The sequence below is a fragment of the Cyprinus carpio genome, chromosome A11 (assembly GCF_018340385.1).
Source record: "Cyprinus carpio isolate SPL01 chromosome A11, ASM1834038v1, whole genome shotgun sequence".
In the NCBI taxonomy this organism is placed as follows: Eukaryota; Metazoa; Chordata; class Actinopteri; order Cypriniformes; family Cyprinidae; genus Cyprinus; species Cyprinus carpio.
Window position 1 is genome coordinate 17,499,086 of NC_056582.1, and position 26,598 is coordinate 17,525,683.

A 26,598-nucleotide genomic window follows, 5' to 3' on the forward strand; every position below is an offset into this window, starting at 1 on the left:
AAGAGATTGTGATGTTATACAGAGTCATATTGTGACTTTTAGAAGTCAAAATTTCTTTCTCAGTCTGAAAATATTTGTTGAAAATAAGATGTAAAACCATTTTTTTTAATAAGACAGATGATTTGAACATGAGGTCCCATATTTACTCATAACAAGAATGAAACTCCAAAATAATGATTAATGAGAGTGAAAAGTGAGAAACTTTAAATAGAAGAAAGAAGCAGCAAAAAACAACACCAAACAACCAGTTTAATTCCAAGTGGGTGGAAAGTGGTTAGAAACTAAGTTGTAAAACTTAATTATGACTTTTTTTTTCTTAAACTTTAACTTAAACTATAAGTGAATCTTGAAGTAAAGAAAAATAAAATAACTGGTATAATACTGGTATAACCCCTTAAATGTTAATAGTGTGTGTACTTAGAACTTTCTTTTTCTCACTTGTAGTGTTGAAGCATGTCAGCTCTAGAATTTGTAGTTAATGATAAAAAAAAAAGGAAAATCGTTTCATAATTTTATTTTTGGGTGCTTTGAAAGAGCTGCTCTCTTAATAGCTGAGATGATGAAATATTAAGCATGTTAAAACATTATTTAAAAGTTAATCTTGGGTCATGACGCTGCTGCTGTCCAAATGCTGCAGCATTAATATTTCATAGTTCCCTGCGGAGGAGGAATATGAGAGAGCTTACCAAATCTGTAACCTCACTTCATTTGTCTGTTATTTTATTTTTTGTCAATACAGTCCATCTATCCAAAAACAAGGCTGAATAATATAAATTATATAGACCTATATTTCAAACATGTATTGTAATAAACTAACAATAGACTTACATGCTCCTTCATTTCTGTCACTTTAATTTAGCAGGATATTTATGAGTGCTGTTACTTGTATCTATCTTTTATTTTTTTTTTTTGCCACCATGGAACAATTTTGGTCATCCCACATGCTTTTGTTTCAGTTTCTGATGCTCTTTCTCTTAGTGTTTTAATTAACGTATTGTTGGAATGAGAAATGCATGTTTCTGCTGCCAAAACAAAAACGGATGAGACTGTAGTCGTAAAGTTATTATGGTGAACTAGATTTTTACATTTTCAGAAGAAAATGTGAGTGGTTTTTACACATGCAAAACTAACTGTCATGTGTGTTGTGGGTGGTAGTAGCAGACTATGTTTTCTAGCATTCAGAAAGAACTCAAAGAAGCACAATGGATTTTGAACAGCATGCAGGGGTCTTGAGAGATTTTTTTTTTTTTTAAATTTGGGCTATAATTAATGTGATGTGGCATGCATAAAAACGCAACGCTCATGGTGGGATGCTCAGATAACAACTGCCAAAGTTGTCTGTCTGAGTGTGTATGTGTGTATGGCTGTTATGGTGCTTCAATGAGAATGCATGCAAAGATGCAATTTTGCAAGAGGATGCATGTGTATAAATATATACTGGTGCTGGTCATATAATTAGAATATCATCAAAAAGTTTATTTCACTAATTCCATTCAAAAAGTGAAACTTGTATATTATATTCATTCATGGACACAGAGCTCTGTGAACAGCCAACCTCTTTTGCAATGACCTTTTGTGTCTTGCCCTCCTTGTGCAAGGTGTCAATGGTCGTCTTTTGGACAACTGACAATTCAGCAGTCTTCCCCCATGATTGTGTAGCCTACAGAACTAGACTGAGAGATCATTTAAAATGCTTTGCAGGTGTTTTGAGTTAATTAACTGATTAAAGTGTGGAACCAGGTGTCTTCATTATAGAACTTTTTCACAATATTTTAATTTTCTGAGATACTGAATTTGGGATTTTCCTTAGTTGTCAGTTATAATCATCAAAATTAAAATAAACATTTGAAATATATCAGTCTGTGTGTAATGAATGAATATAATATGCAAGTTTCACTTTTTGAATGGAATTAGTGAAATAAATCAACTTTTTGATGATATTCTAATTATATGACCAGCACCTGTATACTAGATATTTTGTGTATTATTTATATAATACACACACACACACACACACACACACACACACACACACACACACACACACACACACACACACACACACACACACCAGTAAATCAATACTACTCTCACTCAGGACTGTATGCTGCCCCAGGAAAGGCTGTTGATTTCCAATTTCCATGCTCATTAAAATGAAATGCGCCCTTTCCACTCTGTTAATTATGACGCTTTGCCAAGTTACTGTTGCGAACACGTACGCGCACTCTTACACACTCATCTCGACCTCAGATAATTATTAGAATTCGCCTCAGCATGTGTCATCTTGTGTATAAATGGAAAATATGAATAAATAATTTTCTGCTTTTCTTGTCTTTTCTCTTTTTAGGTAATTTTTCAGTCTTACATTTGCTGTAATTTCATGCTTGTCTCTTCAGATAAACATGGGACCTGTATATTCTAAGGGAGTAGAAGGCACTCACTCTTTATTCAAGTGTTTTTGTATATATTTAACTGGATGAAAACACTTTGAAAACTCATTTGAAACCTTTTTAATATCTGTCTGTAATCTGTCTGTCTAAAAGGCTTTTGGTGCATGTTATGATGCCTATTGCAGTTTAGAGAATAGAGTCTGAGCTCCAAAAGCTCCCTCACCATACCTCTGTCATCACATCTCTGTCTTTATCTGTGTCCACTCTGGACTGGGCTCAGATCTGGTGCTTGGGAGAGATCAGAAGGGATGATTTGTGGTGGCTTGTCTCTCCCAACTCTACCAAAAACCAAAACAGAAGTCCTTCTAACACTTAAAGAATCTCATTTATCTTTTCGAGTGGCTCTCAGAAATGCATCTTGGCTGCCCACTGCTCCAGGCGTGTGAATTCCGAATTCCGAGTATAGGTCACCATACTTGGGTGTATGTCACGTCACTTTTCACTTTCACTTTCACGATTTTTGAATATTCGATTAGTTGATTTAATTATAGAATATCGAATAGTTTGTGCGGAATTATTTATTTTTTTAATTTCCCCATGTTTTCCATGCTGATGCGGTGGTGAAGCGTTCATGTGGCGCTGCCAGTAACGCACCAGTAACGCCTTTGTCAAAGACAACAAAAGAGTACATTGTCTCACGCGCGCACTGTAGACTTGCGTAGCATATAATGGTTACAGTAACTTGGGACAATGTCAAATAAGGATGCTGTGCGGACCACAAACACACCCAACTGGGTTAGAGGTGTGGCTCAATCCATGTTCAGAAAGGCGTGGAAAACAAATAACGCATTCTACGGAGCCACTAGAGGGACATGGTTAGCCGCTTGCTAACGGTAGCCAGTTACATTACAGTACATAACATTTCACTTACCACATAAACAGAGTAAGGAGAGATGACTGACAGGATGATGGAGAATGATTTGCAGATCCTGAGCAGTGAGCACCACTGACAAGCATCTAATCTTGTAAAATGTGTGGCAAGAACTGCCGTGAAAAACAAGACTGCATTCATAAGTGATTTAAATGCCCCACATATTAATAACGGCTCCCTGATGCCCGCAGTTTATATACAGTGTAATTACCCAGCGATATAATTCAGAAGATATTTAAGTATATTTTTCCTCCCATCTCGTATATATATTCCCTTTTAGGGTTTCAGTTTTTTAAAATGGAAATGTCCTAGCCTTATGAGTAGTTGATTTATGCTAATCGATGTACTGTTATGTTAATAAGTGCCGTCATTCGGTTATGTTTATTATATTGATATGTTTCAGCACTTTACAATTATTATATGGCTTGAGTTAAAGTAGCCTATTTTCTGAATTAAACAGTTTATCATACAGATTGAAAGCATGAATCCCCTCTCTCTCCATCTCTCTCTGTTTATGGGTGTTCATGTGTGCTTGCGGAGGAGGGGTGCGATTTTCGAATAATCGAATAATACCCAGCGATTTTTGAATATTATTTTTGCTTGAAATGTCTATCCCTAATATATAAATGTGGCTTATAGTGGTCAGCTTAAAATCATAAAACCTATTTAAGAACAGTTTTCAACAGTGATGATAATAATAAGAAATCTTTCTTGAGAAGCTAAACAGCATATTTAAATGTTTTTTGAAGGATTGCTGCTGAAAATTCAGCTTTACAATAACAGGGATAAATTACAGAACATTTTAAAATACATTAAAATAGAAAAAAAAATATAATGTTAAATAATGCAGATCATGGTAACAATAAATATTGATTAATGAAGCATTGCCATTGAGATACATCAAGATGCATTTAACTGTCCTCGAACTTGACTTTCAGTCTTTATATGTAGAGGCTCAAACAAATATGATTGATTTCTGGGACAAAATGTTCATCTCCTCATCGCCAATTTTGCACTTTCCTGATCAAATTCCCAATGGATAAATCCAGTTCGGCACAAATCCCCCCCCACCCCCCCCCATATATATATATATATATATATATATTATATATATATATATATATATATATATAATATATTCCATTTCCTGCAAATTCGTCCCAATAAAATATGTGATATAAAATGGCTTGCAAGTGTCATTTCATGTTGATATTAAATACTTACAGTAGCAGCTGCTCTAAGTCTCCAGTCTGCTTTATCCCATCAGCCACCTAATTATCAAAAACATAACTATCAGAGCACACAAGGATGGGAAAAAGAATGGGAGATAAAGGAGGAGTGTGTTATTCTCGTCTTAGCAAATTTCTCATTGAAACTCCACACACACTTTCTATTTCTCCATACTGCGGTCCTGTGACATTATCAGTGGCTGCAACATATAACAGAAAAGCTACATTAGCTTATTTTTGCCTTCGATTAAATCTCATATCTCTCATAAAGCAATTTTCTCATAAAACACAGATAATACATGATCGGGAAAGTCTCCAGCAGAGAGGATGGTCTGTGCATTATGGATGCGTTGCCTCCGCTTGGCCTTCTCTCTCTGAGGAATAGAATTAAACTCGTGTCCCATAGCTCATAGTGGTTCAGAGGTGGAAAATGCATTGGTATGAATTGAGAGGGTGTTTGTGATCCAATCAAAGCAGTACATCACCTTGACAAGGGCGCTAGTCGGGTCCCTAAACCCACATGCACAAAGACAATGACGCACACTCAAACACACACTGAATATCTGATAAAAACTGAATAAAACGAAACCACTGATATTATGAACACAGCGCCGGCTGACTTGGGAACCAGATGTGAAGCCTATCTAGAAAGTGATCTACATTATAAACATTTCCCACCTTCAAGGTTGTACGTTTAGATTTTGAATACAGCCATTCATGTTCCTGAAGAGCATTTAAATCTCATTTTATGCTCATTTGGGAGGTTTTTCTTTGTAGTATTAAATTTATTCCAACCGATAGACCTTGACCTGGCCTAAATGAGGACTATTTCCTCTGATCTGAACTCAGTAATAGATGAAGGTAGTTGTGTTTCTGTGAATCGAGAATTGGAAACAATCCATTCCAAACAGAAGAGGAAAAACATCCCTCTTCGGAGAGGTAGAACTTTTTAACATTCTCTTCAGGGAAACCGACAGGTCTGAGATAATGCTCATTGTGGCTCGTTCCTCCAAAGCACCGGTCTCATTTTCTGCTCCCTGAGGTGTCTTTTGCTGATAGAGATCTTCAATGCTGTCTGCCTTGATATACTCAACGTGGGACAATGAGAACGCCATTTTAAACAGCCTTTGATCAGAAAAAAAACATTTAGGAGATATACCTTTGGTTTTCCTCTTGTTTTCCCTGCATTTTTGGCTCACTTCTTCTCTTCATATGGCACTTTTATTTAACGCAATCATTTTGGGTGGAAAATACGGGTTTATTTTAGTTGCAGGGGGAATTTCTGTCTTCATAGCAGGCTGATATGTGGGAGAAACGGCCTTCTGTGCAACACTGTTAATCTCACCATGGAGAGATACACAGGCAGAGATGGAGACTCTTCCATCCTCCAAAAATTTAAAGCACACCTTAGGGGATCTGAGGAGGCCATTCATCATGTAGACGCTGAACAAAGAATTCAGTATGTGAAATGTTCATCATTATTTGTATACCTGCCATGCTCATTTTTTTAGGCTTGAAGCCACCTTCAGCCCCTTTAAAGGTAACAAAATGCTTTGTAAGTGTTGAAAGCATGTATTCTAAGTGTAGCATCACTGTTACTATTACTCATACTTCAGGTGGATTTGAACAAGCCCCTTATGTATTCATGTCCTGTACAGACATGAATGACACTGAAATCTCTTGGGTTATTATACAGTTACTAAGTTTTGGTGAATGATAAAACTGGCAACAAATAAATAAATAAATAAAAATGCTATAGATTTGTACTTAAGCAGGACCTCAAGCAGTATCTAAGGACCAGAATATCATTAGGATGAGCTTTTTTTTTGCATGTCTGAATTGTGGAAGCATGTTTTGCTCGGGCAGCACAGTTCTTTTTTTTTATATCAAAGTCATAACTTTAGCATTATTTATTAATATTTTGAATAATATTTTTTTTTTCCAATTTAATTTTAGTTTTAGCAATTTTATGTGCTTTTGCATTTTTATTCATTTTATTTATTTTTAATTTCTTTTTTTGTTCAGTTATTTTAGTACTTTAACTTAAACTTGTTTTGTTTCAGTTAGTTGCCAAGGCAACATTTGTAATTTCAGTTTTTCTTTTTCATCTAATATTTAAGTTTTATTTTATTGCAGCTTTATTTCAATAAATGGAAAAAAAATTTAATAGTTTTAATTCTCAGTAACAATACCGGTCAAAGTCTGGTTATTTTTACAGGTAAATGAGAAATTTATGTGCAATATTTAAACTTTTGTATATTTCAAAATATTGTAGAGGATTTTTTGTTGTATAACTGCATGCAACATGTCGAATTGTCTCTTCTAATTTTTTGAGGTACAGACTAGGGATGTCAACTATTGATCGATTAATTGTCGATAAAAGATGCAATCGATTAAAGCTATCGATGGTCAATTAACCTATTTAATTTTGGGTTGCATGTGGCCCATGTGCGCTCAACACTTGTGAAAGGCTGTGAGTGATGGTATATACAAACCTGAAAAAGGAAAAAAAGTAAAAAAGGAATGGAATAATTTACAAATCTCATAAACTTATATTTTATTCACAATAGAATATGGATAACATATCAAATGTTGAAAGTGAAACATTTTGAAATGTCATGCCAAATATTGGCCCATTTTGGATTTCATGAGAGCTACACATTCCAAAAAAGTTGGGACAGGTAGCAATAAGAGGCCGGAAAAGTTAAATGTACATATAAGGAACAGCTGGAGGACAAATTTGCAACTTATTAGGTCAATTGGCAACATGATTGGGTATAAAAAGAGCCTCTCAGATGGGCAGTGTCTCTCAGAAGTCAAGATGGGCAGAGGATCACCAATTCCCCCAATGCTGCGGCGAAAAAAATAGTGGAGCAATATCAGAAAGGAGTTTCTCAGAGAAAAATTGCAAAGAGTTTTGAAGTTATCATCATCTACAGAGCATAATATCATCCAAAGATTCAGAGAATGTGGAACAATCTCTGTGCGTAAGGGTCAAGGCCGGAAAAACCATACTGGATGCCCGTGATCTTCAGCCCTTAGAAGGCACTGCATCACATACAGGAATGCTACTGTAATGGAAATCACAACATGGACTCAGGAATACTTCCAGAAAACATTGTCAGTGAACACAATCCATCCGTGCCATTAGCCGTTGCCGGCTAAAACTCTATAAGTCAAAAAAAAAAGCCATATCTAAACATGATGAAGCGCAGGCGTTTTTCTCTGGGCCAAGGCTCATTTAAAATGGACTGTGGCAAAGTGGAAAACTGTTCTGTGGTCAGACAAATCAAAATTTGAAGTTTTTTTTGGAAAACTGGGACGCCATGTCATCCGGACTAAAGAGGACAAGGACAACCCAAGTTGTTATCAGCGCTCAGTTCAGAAGCCTGCATCTCTGATGGTATGGGGTTGCATGAGTGCGTGTGGCATTGGCAGCTTACACATCTGGAAAGGCACCATCAATGCTGAAAGGTATATCCAAGTTCTAGAACAACATATGCTCCCGTCCAGACGTCGTCTCTTTCAGGGAAGACCTTGCATTTTCCAACATGACAATGCCAGACCACATGCTGCATCAATTACAACATCATGGCTGCGTAGAAGAAGGATCCGGGTACTGAAATGGCCAGCCTGCAGTCCAGATCTTTCACCCATAGAAAAACATTTGGCGCATCATAAAGAGGAAGATGCAACAAAGAAGACCTAAGACAGTTGAGCAACTAGAAGCCTGTATTAGACAAGAATGGGACGACATTCCTATTCCTAAACTTGATCAACTTGTCTCCTCAGTCCCCAGATGTTTGCTGTTATAAAAAGAAGAGGGGATGCCACACAGTGGTAAACATGGTGTTGATGCCATGAAATTTAAAATCAACTTATTTTTCCCTTAAAATGATACATTTTCTCAGTTTAAACATTTGATATGTCATCTATGTTGTATTCTGAATAAAATATTGAAATTTGAAACTTCCACATCACTGCATTCTGTTTTTATTCACAATTTGTACAGTGTACTAACTTTTTTGGAATCGGGTTTGTAAAAACATCATCATTCAGTCTTGCTACTAGCATTTTATTCAGACTAAAACCCCTTTAAATCAGGCGAGAAAGCATTTATTTATTTATTTATTTATTTTGAGTGGCTTTTGCACATCCTGTCATCCTAGTGACTGCGTCCCACTGCAATAGACGCATTTTGCAGCATTAAGGTTAATCGATTAATTGATCGTTAATTTAAATGACAATCGATCATGGAAATGATGAAAATGATCCCTAGTACAGACATGATATTTTAATGTGAGTTTTGTGGAGAAGTGTACTATTACTTTCTAAGCTATGTTTACTTGGCAGATGATAAAACTATAAAATTTAGTTTATACAACGACATTGAATGTCCAATGGAAATTGCTTTTGTGTTCCACTGAAGAAAGTAAGTCATAAAGGTTTATGGCAGAATTTCAGTTTTAACTGAAGCTTCTTTGAATAAAAACTTATGAAAGTGCAATAGTCAAATACTAGTATTAAAAAAAAAAAAAAAAAAAAAAAAATATATATATATATATATATATATATATATATATATATATATAGCTATTATTTTGACTCTAATCTGCCCTTTGATTGCATATTGCATGTTACACTGACTCCTATCTTTCTTTTGATTGCTTGGGCTCCCAGGTGGCAGTTTGAGTAACTGCAGGTCGGCACGAGTTAATCAGTCTGGCTTGGCCTGCAGGTTATCACTCTAATCGTGAATTAAAGAGAGGCTAATGACGCAGTACTGGCGGTTCCTGATCTTTTTTTTTAATACCATCCCCAGAGATGCTAAAGACTAATTGTAATTTTCTTAGCACAATTTTCTGGGCATTTGTTTTAGCACAGGTACAGAGGTGAAGGATTGTGTTTGTTCAAGAGGGCACACTGAAGATGCCAGAAGAAATTGCCTTACATCACCTAGGTCAAGTTGTTTCTGAGAATTCTTGCAACATTTTTACTTAGAAATTGTGTGGCACTATATATAATGTCTTTAGTGCTGTTCCGCAACCTTAGTTCGAAAAACGGCACCAGGGTGGCTTGTCTAGTCCCAGCTTTTATATATATCGGCCCTGCACTGTCTATGGGGGTAAATTAGAGCTTTTTAATAGCCTTTTAACTCAATTACTCACTGCAGACAGACAACTGGCTAACTCACTTAGCTCCCAGCTCAAAGTTTTTATTTTAGTGTAAAGCATGACAGTCCATATGGTTACCTGATTCTAACCAACCTCTCTATATCTCTCTCTCTTTTATTGCATGCCCTGCTGTCTGCTTGCTGGAATAGACGCCAAAGGTCAGTTTACTTTTTGCTTGCTCTTTCCATTTCTCTCTCTTTTCATTGTTTTTTTTCCTGCTCTGTCTTTTAACACATGACACCGGTCCAATGAGTCATTCATTGATGTTTCCTCATTTGCCATTTGAAGTGCACTCATTTCTCACATCTTACCCACAGGCCAGCCGTGTACCAGCCATTATAGAGGGGCCTCTGACTAACTTCATTAGCTTGTTTAAATGTCAAAGGCTCTTTTTTTTCCCAAGCACATCAATTTAAGAGCTCACATCATTGTCATTATGTTTACACTCACAACCTTTTTCCCAGGTCATCAGGGGTCTTGATGGATGCGCATGCGCACCCGTGTCCATCCTCATTTGTGTGAGCGTGAGAGAGATTAGAGTGGACAGATATTTCACACTTTCAGAGTCATAGTTAAATTCAACGATAGATCCATCTCGCGTTTCATGGGAGATGCTTTCCCACTGGTCATTCGGTCCACAGACCGAACATGGCTACATCTGTCCTCGTCTTTTCCTCGTACCTGCAGGTGCCTGTTTTCTCCCTCATTTCCTGTCAGTTCTGTGATGCGTGTTTATGACCAGAGCAAATCGGCATCCTCTCTGGTGTTGTGCCAGCTCTCTCCAGCTGTGGGCACACAAGTCATTTAAATGTCAAACTGGCCCCATTGTGGCACAACCACCATACCCCTTCTGTCAGCACTGGGTTTACAAGGGGCTGTGTGTGTATGGCACCTTCCATTCCTCCTGCTAAGTTCCTGTTTAGAATTTTTTTAAATAGGATTTTGCACCATACCATTTTTCTTTCTTTCTTTCCTTTTTTTAAATTTTTTTATTATGCTAGTTGGACACAATTTAGAGCAGGTTTGTGCAATAAGTGTGCTTTTGGTACTTTATATTTTTATGTTATCATTATGCTGCCACAGTGAATAATGGGATATGTTCACTACTGTTCAAAAGTTTGGTGGCCGTTTTTAGAGCCCAGTAACTCAAAGGACTTTCATTGTATTTATGAAAATGTATTTCTGGATTAAGTAATTATTATTTAAAAATTGTATTTAGATATTAAAGGCAAGGTTGGTGATTTGGATCAAAAACATTTTTGTTATGCTGGTTGAAAGTCTCTTCAAATCCCAAAAGCAATCAGTAAGTTAAGTGATCTAAATGCATTTATATGTATTTATCATCTGTGGAAGGCATAGGACCATAAAATATTCTAACAATCAGATTATTTGGTCCGAGGACTATGACAGGCTGTCCTATTGCTGCTATTGACTAGTAAATGTTTTAGTTTACTCTAGTATGTAGGTGTGTGTTTGTATATATATATATATACACACACACATATATATATAAAATGGCACAGCTTTTAAAATATATTAAAGTACTACATTCTTAACATCAGTCAGTCAAGCATTGTATATGATAATCAAGTATTGTTTAATGATAGAACTTTGGTAATTAGAATTAAAACTATGTATGAACGCATATTAGTCATCTTAACTGAACTTCAGACTGGTGGTGCTGGTGCTTTGGTCATTCAGTGGTTCTGTAAAAAGAAAATGGGGAAAAAACTAACAATAATACTGATAAGATACTATTAATAATAATACTTGGAATTCTACTAATAAGAACAATATAAAATGCACTAAGGATTAAGGAGCTGCTAGATTCATGAATATTAATCAGGTTGTGTGCGTTCGCTCGAACTGATTTGCTGAAATCAAAACAGGGACGATAATAGGTGAGCAACAGCCAATGATTCCAAAGGAACTTTGTTATTTTGACAGGAAATTTCAAAAAAGTATATCGTTTACATGTAGCGCTCCAACTCTCTATCTCACTCAATCCCCTCCCTCTCACCATCTCCCTTTCACCATCTCTCTCTCTCTCTCTCTCTCTCTCTCTCTCTGCGTGCGTGTAAGACAAAGTGATGGCGAGTCCTGTGCCTTCACACTAGAGTTTACGGTATGTCAAATACAGGTGGGTGCGTGTCCATTCAGATGAACTGAGAAATATCACAGATCGCTTGACGGAGAGTGAGACTCTGAAGCACTCAGTCAGTGTCTTTGGCAAATGAAAATATATATGTGCTTAACTTATACTTAATCTCCAACTCACACACTGGCGAGTAAAATCTGAGAATTTATTAGCCAGTGGCTAATATTAGACATCATTTAGTCGCTCAGAGTGAAGATTTAGTCTCACATGCGTGTGATTTACTCGCAGTGTAGAGGGTTGCCAAGTGAGAATGGAAGGCTTTATTAATGTAATATTATGCGCTTTGTACTGTATAATTTTTTTCACCGGTGAATGAGACATGAGGTAATCTGACAGCGTTGCATTCAACCCTCCACCAATGGCGTCTCTCATCATGTCACTGGTGAACCTCTGTCTGTCTTTGCGTGTTCATGTGTTTTGGAGGAGGCGTGGCTTTGGAGAGTGATTTGCAGGGAGGGCGGGATTTCATTATGCTTTCAAATCTAGCTTGCTATTGCTAGCCTTTCTGAAATAGCACACCCTACCTTTAATAATCCATTACATTTTTGAATGTGTTTTTATAAACTTATATATTTATTAAGTAAAATTACAAAATAAAACATATATAATATAAAATATGGAATAATTAACATTTTTCTAAATGTTTTTGAAAGAAGTCACGCTCACCAACGCTGCCTTTATTGTCTAATATACTGTACAGTAATATTAAGTATTCTTACAATTAAATTTTTTTTATATATATTTTAAAATGTTTTATTTCTGTCATTTTGATCAATTTAATGCATCTTTGCTGAATAAGTTTTCTTCAAAATAAATAAAGTCTTACTGACTCCAAACTTTTGAACAGTAATGTGCTGTAGTTTTGTCACGTTAGCCTGTTGTCTTAAAATATTAAATTAATTGTAATTTCTGGCAAGCTTTATAGCCAGTTTAGGTTATTCCTTATCAACGGTGTACAGAATGTTTACATCCTAAATTATACAATCAGCAGCCACAATTTAAACATAATTATGGCCAACACCAATTTATTTCCACCATGATTAATTGGCATGCCCCCAGTTTGAAAAGTCAGTACTCATTTATGCTTCTCTCGTAAATGATGATTCTGACAAAAATTAACCTGGTAACCACCCACAAATAACATTCCAAACCAAAATCGATACAGGTTTTGAATTTCTTTGCATTACAAGACTTTGAAATTGACATTTGTAAAAAAGACACTTGCCAATTTGTTGCCCTCCAGTCAGAATGAATTCCTGTCATAAAGAAAAATAGTTATACAGGCTTAAATGTGTTGTAAAGTTATTAGAAGTTTGTTTGCATGAACTTAATGACAAAAATATGAAATTGGCTGTGTTGTTGTTTAGAAACGCAGTAGAGCTAAAGCCACATCTTCTAAGCATTTATTCAGGCTGTTGTGTCTCATTGTCAGGCCTATTACTGATTGGTTGTTCCCTTCTAACATTCACACCTCCTCTCTGACCGGGATATGTCTCTAATTGTGATTCTTTTGTCTTTATTATATTTACTGACACCTTTCTTTTCATGCTGTTTCAGTGCTAATCTGAGAACACTTTATTGGTTTGAAGGATTGTTCTGGTTTGCAGAAACTTGATCAGAATAAGTGATCAGAATATGAATCAGAATTAAGTTTCCTGCTTTGTAAAATCAATATAGAACTTTGAGATGTCTGATAGATGGCTACATTTTCAAACAGTATTAAGACCTGTTTTTACAGATCAAAGGGTTTCACCATAGAGAATTGGACAGAAAACGGATCAAGCATGTTAATGCAAAGTATTTGAACTGCAAAATTAATTTCCATGTTTGAGGGTTCCAGTATTGTGTGCGCTTCAATACGGCTGAAGGCCTCTTGTACAAGGTCAGATTGAAGAAACAATATTGCTCTGGATCAAGGTAGACAAGGCCAGTTATTTCACAAATATTGTGTTTTTATCATTACATGAACTGGCATGAAGACCTTGAAACAAGGCTGCTCACTCAGAGGTTGGTCAATGGCATTCTACCTTTGAAGTCAGACTCTTTCTGCTTATGTAGTGATTGCTCAACACACCCCATCTCACATATTGTTCATATTCAGTTATTCACATGGCTCATTTGCTTAATTTGTAGGGATGGACAGTTCAGTTCAGTTCAAGTTTATTTGTATAGCGCTTTTTACGATACAAATCATTGCAAAACAACTTTACAGAAAATTAATTTTCTACAATATTTAGTAGTAGCAACTAAACAATAAACAATAAAACAAGTAGTACAATAAACAATATTTTTACTATCGTTTCTGCCACATGTTAGATAATGGCCTTTTCAACCACATGCATTCCAGCTATTTGTTTAAAAATAATATTCTTTTTAAGAACACAAAGTAGTTTTAAAATGTGTATGTTTTAAATAATATATTTTTTTATATTATATTTGTTTCATATTATATATACATATGATTTTATATATTATACTACTTTAATATATAATACTTTAAAATACTTTGCTTTATATTATATATTCTCTCATTTAAAATATATATTTATCTTTGGGATGGGGCTTTTTGCCATCAGTCTGTTTATTATGATTATTATTATTAAGTTATATAAAAAAGAAATTAAAAAGTATTTCTTATTTATTAATTTTATTTACTTTATTTGTATACATTTTTTCTTAATAAATTATAGTTTTAGGTATTATTTTAAATAGCATTGTTGGATATATATTTTATTTTATTTTAATCCCCCTCCTGGCACACACCAATATAAGACAAGTTAAGAGACAGACAGCATGAAAGAGGATGGTGTCTTGTTCTCCTTTATTAAATCTCAATCAAAGAAATGCATTGCTGCTTTTAGTTTTTTGATAATTAGCTTCACACGCCCTTTCAGACTGAATCTGAGTGGCAGGGTGGCCAAGAGAAGGCAACAGCATCTGCTTATATTTGTCCCATTCAGTTATTAAAAGCCATTTTTAGAGAGCCCAGCATGAGGCCAAATTGTTGGCACAGTTGGATGAAGACAGACAAATGTTAAAGCTGGCATGGACCAAACACAGACAGCCTGATCAGAGTGCCACTGTAGAGAAGGGCAGGACCACTAACAGAGAAACGTCACTCATTCACACGAACTGTGCAGTTTGTTCTACTTTGTGGAGCAGGTGTCATACCGAGTTTTTGATTAAAAATCTGACAAATGCAGATATATAACAAGATGGCTTTTCAAAGCACTACTTATTTAGTGAAAGCCCATTTTGTTTTTGCTTTATTGGGATTGTTTTCTATGGATACAATGTTCTTTTGCCGTTCTGCTAGGACTGATATTTTTCTCGTTTTTGAGTTTATTTCGAGGGAGCACAGACATCACAGAAATTCAGTGCTTAATCACACCTCTCCACTGTGACACCAATTTCGACCCATCTGTGGAAGAAGGGAGATTGATTTTAAAGGATAAGAGTAGCTTGTTGAGGTTAAGTGTTGATGCTTTTAAAAGAGAAGAAGGCGGAGGGAGAAACTAACTGAGCTCTTGGGAAGCCTACAGTCTATAGTGTCACACATCGGAAGTTTTTGGAGAATGCTGTGATCTCTTGCTGTCTCCCGGGAGCCCCTTACAGATAATTTTTTCAGTAAATAAAAACAGAATGCTCAAAGGCATCTTTTTGTGTGAAAGACAGAGGACATAACAGAAGGAGATGGCAGAGGGGAGAAAAGTTGAAAATGGTGAAAGTTCCTATGTTTTTGCCGGAGGCCTGAAATCTGTTAGCCTCAGAGGCCCATCATCAATCACTGCACTTCTGCACTGCAGTCTTTTGGAGCTCCGCTGATTTAGTCTGGACTTACAGTATCAAGCTGTCATGTAACATGACGGAACCCTACTCAAACAACAAGCTTTCAGCATGATCGAAATGGGTCGTCAGAAATAGAGAGCCCTATGAAAGCCAGCGCTTACTGCTTGTACAGGTGATTACGCACTTAAGCTTTCAGTCCACTATAGGTGATATATCAATGTGGTTTTTAAAACATCGGTCTCTGCGCAGTTTGATGTCTTAACATTTCTCAAGCAGGTACATGAAAGCATTTTAGTGAAAATATCGAGGCTGTGAAATTGTGGACGTGTAAGTGTATGGATAATTTGGATTCGGCGCACATTTCTGCAGCTCTTGAAAGAGTCTGTCAGTCATAATTCATCTGGTGAGTTACTACACACTTAGCTCACTTATTCCAGCATTTATGGTTTCTGTGCAACCCAGTTTAACAGACATACAATGACATGAACAAGCCTGCTAAAAAGCTGCGTCTTAAAGAGCATTCATGCTAATAGTGATTCACAGTAACAAAATGTCTGAAGGTTATTCATTTTCAATGAGAGTTGGCAGTGTGGGTCTGGATTCAGAAATTTCTCAAAAAGAAAAGTTTTAGACAGTTAATTTAATATCTAGCTGTCTAACTTTCCATCTACACACACACAATGAAAGTCTGTGGGGTCCAAATATATGATGTAAACAAAACCATCACTACTAATGCTCTTTTATTTCAAAGCGTGTTTATTTTTTGTTAGTGACCTGCGTCCTGATGCTGTTGGATACTGCTCTTGAGCAGGAGCACTTAATAGCAACCCACGACAGAGACTTGGCGACCTCCAGCGATTTTTATTACTGTCAGCTTGAATGCCTTTTAACAGAAAATCGGCATGATCAAGATATTCAGGACTCAACCATGAGACTTTACGGTCGCTTCTAGTCATGAAACACCATGGAAGACCTTGTTATCAATCAGAAAGAGCAAACGCCTCACCTGTGCCTCCGGGCTTTAGTGTGGACTCTCACAGATAATGACTGCTATGAAATTTCTGTGAAGTTGTGCCGATTTCCCCCCTCTCCATGTCACACTTAGCCATGACATTTAATTTCACCTGGGGAAGCCAGATAATGGAATTGTTTATTACATGGCCGAACCAAGATGGATTTCCGTGGGGGCAGGGATTTTAAGACTTGTCCCCTTCTTCTGCTCTCCTGGAAGCCTCTAAATTGGTTGCTGTTGAATAGCCTTCCTGCCTTTTATTTCCCTTTGGCTTTGTGAGATGTGGAACTGCATCCCTAATACAGCATCAGAGAGGCCTCACACTGAACTGCCTGACTCTTTCACACATCTGCTCCATGACGACTGTGCCATTCGCACTCCTTGCGCATACGACTCTCAAAGCACCTTGGAGGGAAAAGAATAGGAGGATTTAGCATTTTTTGAAAAATGAAGGGAATACTAAAATGCTGTTTCTTGTCTCTGCTCCTTCCAGACAAAAGATATACAAGATCGTCATAGGTTACCCAGATTTTCCAGACAGTGATTCACCTTTATTCTTTGAATTGACTGTTGATTTTGAGGACTGGGTGAAGAATAGACTGGCAGGTCTTTTTTGGTCTCTGATTTTTGGACTGGTGCTCACACTAAGCCCATAAAAATGAACTGTTACTTATTTCAACTCCACAATTCACCCTGGCCCTCTTTGCGTCTCATTACATTCATATTTTGATCAAGGGCGTCTTAGAACATTTTTTTTTTGCTTTGGCTTTTAGTTAAAATGAAAATTTGTCTGTAAAAATCTTCACCTCTGCCACAGCTTAGCCTGTGGAGAGCGTATTTAAATCACACTAAATGCTTTTCTCTGGTGTAGATTGTCATTACAGAGCTGTAAAACCTCCCGAGTCAAATCATTTACGCCCCCAAACTAACCACAACAGCTGAAGCCAGCAGAACACAAGACAGCGATGAAATTTGCACAACCTCTTTCTTGTTTTTTCGTGTTGTGTGCTGCATGATTGTGTGTGATAGGAAAGAAAGATGATAAATTGAAAAGTGTAATTTCACAAAACCCAGTTCTTGCATCCTCCCTCCCAGTGTGCTTGGGGTTTGGCGTAGCTACTTGTGCTTGCCTATGGGATCCCCAACCTTGATTATCGAGAGCAGCTCACCTCCTTTGTTTGCCATACACACCTGCACATATCACCAACTGTGAGTGTTGACATGTGCTGATTATAGATAGATAGATGGATTTATATATCTGAGCACTGATCCTTTGTTCCAATTTACTGCCAATTGGTGCCATCTCATTGTTAGCAGATGGTAATTTTAATCTAATCAATGGCTGCTTCTGTATTATTTGTTAATTTAGCCAAGTGTTATGACTGTAATTGCCTCATCATACATTGTTGGAGAAGTTTATCAGGGATCTGATAGCAAGCATTTGTGCAGCGGTGTGATTAGAGGGTTTCGTTCTGCCCGGTTGTTGCATTTACCTTTGGTACAGCGTATCTTATCATGTTAATTGGATCACCGAAGACTGATGAGCACTTCAGTGGACGCTGTGCTGCCGTCCCCCACACCCTCCAATTGAGAAGTGCAGGCTTAATGGAGGAGAAATGCACAGCCCATTATTAGAGGCATCCACTCAGCCTCGTTTACGCCACTCTTTCTCTCTGCCTCATCTGCCTCAGCTCTTTTCAAGCACTGCTAATTGTGTAGATGTGTGTTATTCAGGTCAGGCAACTAGGACATGATCTCTCATCCAGATGACACTGGTGTCCTTTAAAGAGAGAAGGGGAATGGAGTTCTAATTTTCATTCTCAGTGACCAAAATCATGTTTAGTCCACATTATATTGCATTCACAACGACTTGCTGTTTTATGTACATCAGCCACAGGCTATATGAGCAGTATCACACAAGTAGCCATGTGATATGGCTGGAAAACCCTCTTTTGTGTGGAACTATTTCCTTCTGCCACAGGTTCAAATCTTAAGTTGACAGTTTAAAGCTGAGCCCAAGCCTCCGCTACTAATTCGAAAACATCACTTAAGAACTAGTAAGTTGCTCCATTGAAATCTTATTGTATCACTGTATTAAAAGCTCACTGTATTATGTAGAGTATTATGAGAGAGAGATGGACAGAGAGTGTGATTACCTGCACCTGATACGACATTCATCCTTCAGCTCATTGTCACATTCAGAATAAAACATTAGTTTATATGTCCGCTGAGGAAAGTGATATCTTAGTCGTACTATCCTTTCATCTGTTAAGGGTGATTTCCAATGACAGTGCTTCTCAGTGCATTTGTTGGCTGCATCTTACAAGGTGTTGTTGACAGTAAAAATAACTTAATTGTTTACAACATTGTTTTAGTCTCTTTCAGTATAAAAGTCTTTACTGTGGACTCACTCATAAAAACAGTGTCTTGTCATCCTCTAATGGTAGAACAATGTAACTTATTACCATCACGAATACACAAACATTTCCCAACACTAAATACTATTATTAAATACCACTATTATTTATATAATGTATTATTTATTGAATAATAATATTTAATAAACAACAGCAGCCATTATAACAGTTGCTAGGCAATTCAGTCAAAAGTGCAAAGGCAGCACTCTGATATATAGCATTAAAGTGCCCCATTATGCCATTTTTAAGGTGCCTAATATTGTTTTGGGAGTCTCCTACAATAGGTTTACATGCATGCAAGGTCAAAAAACACTTGAACACTCAATAGAAAATATAAACATCAGTTATTAATCATACTTACTGAGGAATTCAGTAGAGCCAGCTGGTCCAAATAAACTGTATTGAGCTATCTTTCAAGAGCAAGCATTTTGTGAATCCCGTGTTGAACTCCCTGAGCTTAGAGAAGTAGTCGTCAGTAAAATGACAGGAACACAAGAAAGACTGGGGTTTTACTGCTGTGGTACAGTGGGGAAATTTAAAAAAAAAATGTAACCACTGATTCTTTGCAGCCTCATCATTCGGAAGTAAAATAAAACAAATTTACTTTCACAGCGTAGGACACAGCATCTTCTTCTCTTCAGTGTTTAAGTCTGGGTCAAGTATTCGGCAGTATTTGCCCTCAGCCAAAACTATGTATAAGACTGCCTGTTAGATTTACCCAAAACTAATTATATCTCATGTTAAACCACTATATAGACATCAGAGCCATGAGCAAATTCCAGAAGATCTGGCCAAGGTAAGGCTGCTCTCAGCAGGTTCATGGCAGCTGAATGGCTGCTGACGCCCTGGAGCTCAAATCTCTGAAAACTTAGAAGCAAATAGACATTATCATTATTAACAAACTGCATATTTGAAGTCAAAACAAGTACATTCTCGCCTAAAAAATTCTTGAAAATACATTCTGTGACAAAAACAGTATTGTTTATTATTTACTCATTGAGAGAAATACCACAAGCACTGACAAGTTTGGAGCGCAGTAATCACTAGAATATTGCACTCCTCTCAGCCAATCAGATTTGAGGACCAGAAAGAACTGTTGTATAAAATGAAATGAGCCACACTTGGAGCAGTTTATTCACTCCATGAATTGTTTATGTCTCTCTCTCTATCTATCCATGCTGGTGCCACAATTGCGAAAGGATTGAGCCACTGGTGTTGGCCTACACCCGTGAAATCAAGCAAGTGCTTTCATTTCAGTTGGAGTAATCAGGCGTTTAACCGCCATAATATCCAACATGTATAACAAAATACATTTCCTCTGTTTTCCAGATCACCATGGAATCAAGTATGAGGTTACTGCGCCAAACACAAATAAATTCACCCACTGAATAGAATTTTCAATATAATATAATATAATATAATATAATATAATATAATATAATATAATATAATACTTTAAATGCTTTTACACTATATATAATATTATATACTATATTATATTATAATGTTAAATACAATTTGTATATTTAATACTATTGTTTAATTTTAGTTTTTTTGGAGTATTCTCATAAGTTAATGCACAGCAGCGAAATGGCACACATGCATAAGGTGAAAACATCATACATGATTTCATGATGATCTGGATATATTTTTACATTTCATGTTATATTTTATATTGTATTTATTATATTTGTGGTTTGTAGTAAAAATATATATAAATATATATATATATATATATATATATATATATATATATATATATATATATATATATATATATATACACACTTACAGTAGGTACTTTCATCATAAAACCTTCTGCTGCATTTGTTTGCAAGCTGTTATTTCATATTTCCATAATTTTCCTGAACAAACAGTGGTTGTCACCATGATGGCTCACCACTTTTACTGTTTTCCATGTCAGGTTTTATTAAAAATCATTGTAGGAGCTACAAGTTCAGAGGGAGTCATAAGCATTTGTAATGAAAGACTGAGTTTAATGTAAGGTCAGATTTAATTTGTGCTGATGTTAAAATTTTTAAAAGAAAATATGTGTACAATAACATAAATATACATGTGGAATACACATAGAAATGGGCAACATATTAGAGATGCATGTTAGATATTTGGAGTATCTTTTGATTTTGATGTCTTAGTGTTGTGTTCAGTTGCATAAGACTGACCAAATTTGTGTTTCTCTTCTTGCAGTTGAACTATTAAAAGTTGAATGCCCAGACAGCACCGCCTCTCCAATCCTCGCCTTAATAATGCAGTTTGAAGTATTTGTGAATTTGTGTTTTATCACAGCAGGGTGTGAAACTCAGAGTAGTTGTAAGACAGTTTGGCCCCTCACATTCTTTCCTTATTAATCAGCCTGTCAGATGCTGATGCCCTGGTCGATGCAGTGACGGCCCACCAGAGTGTCCAGGGATTAAAACACTTCCACACACTCTCTCAGCACTCCGTCAACATGTGCCACAACGTTCCACAAGACCACCGCTGCTTCAGGGGCCGTCACACTGATGACTAATGGGTAATGAAGTCCTTAAGAACCCCTGGAGTGAGCACTGCTGTCATAACTCCTTCCTGAGTGATTGGACTACAACCCTTCAAGCATTTTATCTCTGCCTGTGAAGAATGGTTTGTTTCAAAGTCACTCATGCAGACATAGCTGGACATCTAAGGCTTTGACCTAATGTTGGCCATTTGCTTACAGATTATTTTAATCAACCGCAATCAAAAGGCATCTAAAATATTATATATTTATCTCATTTCAGCATTTCCTATACATGGCAAAAAGTTAATTTATTATATTTAGCTTAATTTCAGGGATGGGCAATATGCAGTGTTTTGGTTATTGTTTCTGCCACACGTAATGCATTGGCCATTCCAACCACAGATATTCCACAGATTTTCAAGATGTTCGTGTGTCTATTAAAAAAAACAAAAAACCTTCGTATACACAGCACTGGTTTGTCTAATAAGTTTACTTATATTTTTCAGTTTATGTAGGTTCTCTCTCATTCTCTCTCTCTGTATTTTTCATCACCCCTTCAGCCCTCAAGAACTTTCTCCCTGCAGCTTTCTGTAGAGGAGGGATCACAGCTAAAGACCTTTCAGTGTTTCTGTGTCTCCCAGAAGCATTAGATACACTTCGCTAAGATGGTCACCAGCAAAAGTGCAGCCAAATGACTACCTCTGGTCATAGTCCATCAGACGTTACGTAATCACTGGCATCCAATTAGGAGAGCTGCTCTCAGGTAACATAATAACAGACCAGAGTCCAACTAACAGAGACAGGGAAGAATCCCAAACAAATGACGAGAGCAACTGAGCTGCAGAGAAAGAAAACAATGCACACCTTTGAAAGGCAGGTGTTAGAGTCATAGTTATTTCTAGAGCCTTTTTTCCCACTCTCACATTAGATGTGACACTATAATTAAATTTTTTTTTTTTTTTTTTTTTTTTTTGTCAGACAATGCCGCTTGGTAGCCAGAAATAGCATATCAGGAAATAGTACAGAGAAATTTGTACAGAGAGATGCTACAAGAAGAAAAGGACAACAAATTTGACACAACAGCTCATTACACATGATGACATCATGTGTGAGCTATTCACATTATAATAGGGTATTGCAGATATAATATGTCCTTTAGTATGATCTCAGCTGTTTGTGTGTGTGTGTAAGAGAGAGATATCACTGGGATTCAGCTCATTTTCTTGATCGTTCACACAAGCTCACTTTCATGAGTTGTTATATATGAAATTTAAAATAGACTTGCTTTATCAACACGCTCACATTCATTTGCTGTGTTTGGATCTGTGTGTTGAAATTAGCAGGCAGAATTACCTCTGAAGTCTTTAATCTACTTTGGCTCTTTTGTGGCCGACCCCAGTGTGATAGCAGCAGGATGCTCCATTCTCACTGTCCATTCAGAGACAGAATAGACCCACACACATACTGTACTGATCCCACTCTTACATAAACACCCTCATACTGTCTTCCTAAATGTGGCTCTGAATGTGTTCCCACAATTAGGCCACTAATATTTCACACCGCTTGCATGTTTACTTTGGCTGCCATAACCGTACAGTTTACAGCCTGCATACTTCTTCATAAAGAGTGCAGTGCAGCTTCAGCTGGGAGTCTGTTTTTGCGGTTACAGTTTTACCCTTAAAGAAAAAAGAAATGACACTTCCGTTTGTAATTTGGGGTTGGTAAGATTTTTTTTTTATTATTAAATGTTTTAGAAAAAAGTGTCTTATGCTCACCAAGACTGCATTTAAATGATTAAAAATACAACAAATTAATGAATTTAATAATTTTTTTCAGCAAGGAAGCATTACATTGATTACAAGTGCGTGTTAAGACATTTATAATGTTAAAGAAGATTTCTACTTAAACTTTGTTCATCAAAGAATCCTGGATCGAGAGAGAGAGAGAGAAAGTTTCCACAAAAATAAACAGCACAAACGTTTCCAACATTGATCATAATAAATGTTTCTTGAGCAGCAAATCAGCATATTAGAAGGATTTCTGAAGAATAGTGTGACACTGAAGACTGGAGTAATGGCTGCTGAAAGTTCAGCTTTACCATCACATGAATAAACTGCATTTTATAATATAGTAAAATGGATAAGTTATTTTTAATTGTAATAATGTCTCACAATATTACAGTTTTAATTTTTTCAAATAAATGCAGCCCTAGAGACACTGAATAGTAGTGTATATACTTTTGACATCTTTGTTTTTCTATTTTTTGTTTCTTTAAACTTTTAACCACGTTTTTGTTTCATTAAATATTTAAGCTCTTCCCTCTTTTCTGGATAATACATTTCAGTTCAAGAACAATTGCTTTCCTTTTCACTGTGGTTCTATTGCTGCTTCATTTTTGATTTTTATTTATTTTTGATTGTTGCGTTTTCAATCATGAGTGTCCATCTTAAGTGGCAGTCACATCAAAGAGTGAGTAAATTTTAAAGGAGGCCTTTTTGCTTTAGTAATCACAGAGAAATGAACTAGTGATGAGAAGAATGATCGTTCCAGCTGAAAGCGGTTGAGGTCAGGTAAAGAAGAGATTGAAAGATCATTTGTTGCAAATATTGTACAAAGAGCTGTAGTACTACAAAACCAGTTGAAATGTGGGAAAAGAACCTAGTTTTTAATAGACATGGAGGAATAATTGTAGTGTTAGTTTTTTTTTTTTTTTTTTACGTTTTGTCAGGTCGCCAGTAATTTAGTGTGAATTTCTGTATAGACTTATTTGTGATAATTACATTTTACATTTTCTTTGGGGACAATTTCGTCAGAGATGTGTGAGGTGTTTATGTGCACCTTTGTGTTTGTGTTTGTGTGTGCAGTGTGCACAAAGCAAATGATAGAGTAGTGGTCAAAGAGGTTAGCAGGTTAGCATGATAGCAGTCTTATCCAGCTGTTGATTAGTTATAGAGGATCATGGGTAATGGAGCTTAGATGTTGATGTTGAGTGATAAATGATGAGCATGTGTGTTCTTTTGTGTGTGTGTGTGGAAGCAAACAGTGAGATTAGACAGTGAATAATCTACTTCTGATCACATGCACCATAATGAAGCTCTTTCTCTGTCTTAAAAGCTGAAGCTCAGCATCAACGTTTCTCTCCTTCCCCCTTCTTTATTTTCTACTTTTCTAATATCTTTTTCTGTTTCCCTTTCTCTTTCTCTGTTTGCAGCAATCTCGTAATAAAAGCAGCACAATTTATTTACAATTTGCTGTGTGAGGCTCTTACATCAGCAGCGTAATGTAGCGGCTCGTTTAAAATACATTTGCAGCCACGACTTTATTTTGCAAAGATGATTTTTCATCCACGCTTCGTCCTTTCCCTTTTTCCAATGAGGAATTGATAATAGACCTGTTTTCCCTCTCATCCACTTATCTTGCACCCTGATGGAGAGAATGAAATAAAGGGGGAAAAACAGGATGAAATGCTTTCTTTTCCCCACTCTGTTTGTGTGTGTTTTTTGCATGTAGAATGTGCATTAACGCTGCAGAGAGAATTTTAGTCCTTCGTGTGAACACAGGGCTCTCACAGGTGACTCTTGCTTTTATTGGACTCTGCCATGGTAAAGCTTTTACTCCAAAACCATCTTTAACTTATTCATGAGAATGTATAGAAGAACATACTGTATTTGAATTTAATTTAAATTATTTTTATTTATTTTTTTATAAATGACACACAGCTGACCCTTAGCTTTGGTTAATATTTAATTTTTGTCTTAAAATAGTTTGAGGTCAATCAATAATTTGTGGACACCTGCGGTACTACCGCAGACCCTCAGTTGAAGTGTACAGAAATTTGTAGAGATGCACTTGAAGTGCTGTTGTAGAAGCAAGAAGTGGAGGGGGGAGAGATTAGAAAACATGGAAATTTAACAAACACAAATATTTCTGAACTCTGTTTTGCATATGCATATGGTTTTTGGATGTGTGTTTGACCTGATGTTTTTTTCCCTGTTGACAGAAGTTTATTTTGACAGCTTTCAGCATTTCAGTCTTCTGTCTGGAATCCCAAGTCTCTCCTAATTTAGACCACAAACTGCACATCCTGTTTCACAGCTAAACTTTAAACTTGCCAAAAAAGAACAGGGAGAGAAGTATGCCTGGGGTGGACAGAGCAAGCAAATGAAAAGAGAGAAGACAGGATAGTGTAAGGAGAAACAGAAACCCATGGATGACAGTTGGAGATGGGTGTATTGTGCACAAAGAATTCAGACAAGATGGAGATGGATAAAAGAGGAGGAGAGTGTTTAGTTAATGTTGGGTTTTCTGTAACATTACAGGCTTTTTCTGTTGCCAGGTCCTTTGATGACGGTCTCCCTGCGGCCCCGTCTTATTACCCGTACAAATCTCTACAAATATTGCAGCATTATTGGAAACACACACAATCGGGCCTGCCAGCTCCGGCACCAAATCACCAATCATAAATATGCACTTCATCATGATAATCATTGCATGTCTCCCCATTTCATTTCCACAGATGGTTTAATCTCTTTTTAATGTGGGCTTTTGTGCGTATTCTTGAAAATGCCAGAGAGACCTGTGCTGAGCATTCATGCGATTCACAGAGCCAGCAACTGTTACTAAAGTTTCTCATTTATTTCAAAGTGCATGCTTGTTTTGTTGTTTTGCAGATGCTTTTGTCTAAAGTGACTTGCATAGCAGAGCTTGACACACTGAGGCACCTGTGCCTGCTTTTATAGTTATTTTTCTGCGTGCATCTGTATAAGTTTGTTGGTCTGATTACTAATGTTTTCCTCCGTATGCTAACTGTGGAAAGACAAAGATTGATGTTGGTAAAATGAGTGCTTTAGCTTGGCATCACAGTATTGACGCTGCGGTAACATTGCAGTAATGTTGTGGTATGATTAAGCAGCCCTTGATCAGACGGGCTGGAACACTGGAGGCTGTCTCATGGGCCCGACAGCCCATCCCTCATTCCCTTTCAATCCCTGTTTATTTCAT

The 26,598-nt window shown here is 36.6% G+C and overlaps 1 protein-coding gene across 4 annotated transcripts in view; it reads left to right on the top strand.

Annotated features, from left to right (window-relative positions):
* Positions 1-26,598, top strand: part of LOC109107504 (protein diaphanous homolog 3-like) — a 280,378-nt gene that overhangs the window by 144,608 nt on the left and 109,172 nt on the right. For 3 of the 4 annotated variants that reach the window (XM_042766599.1, XM_042766602.1, XM_042766601.1), the window contains one exon: positions 9,874-9,882. The exons of the other annotated variant lie outside the window; for it this stretch is intronic. In XM_042766599.1, coding sequence (XP_042622533.1) covers positions 9,874-9,882 — 9 coding nt within the window. The remainder of the gene's footprint in view (positions 1-9,873; positions 9,883-26,598) is intronic. 4 annotated transcript variants of the gene reach the window in all.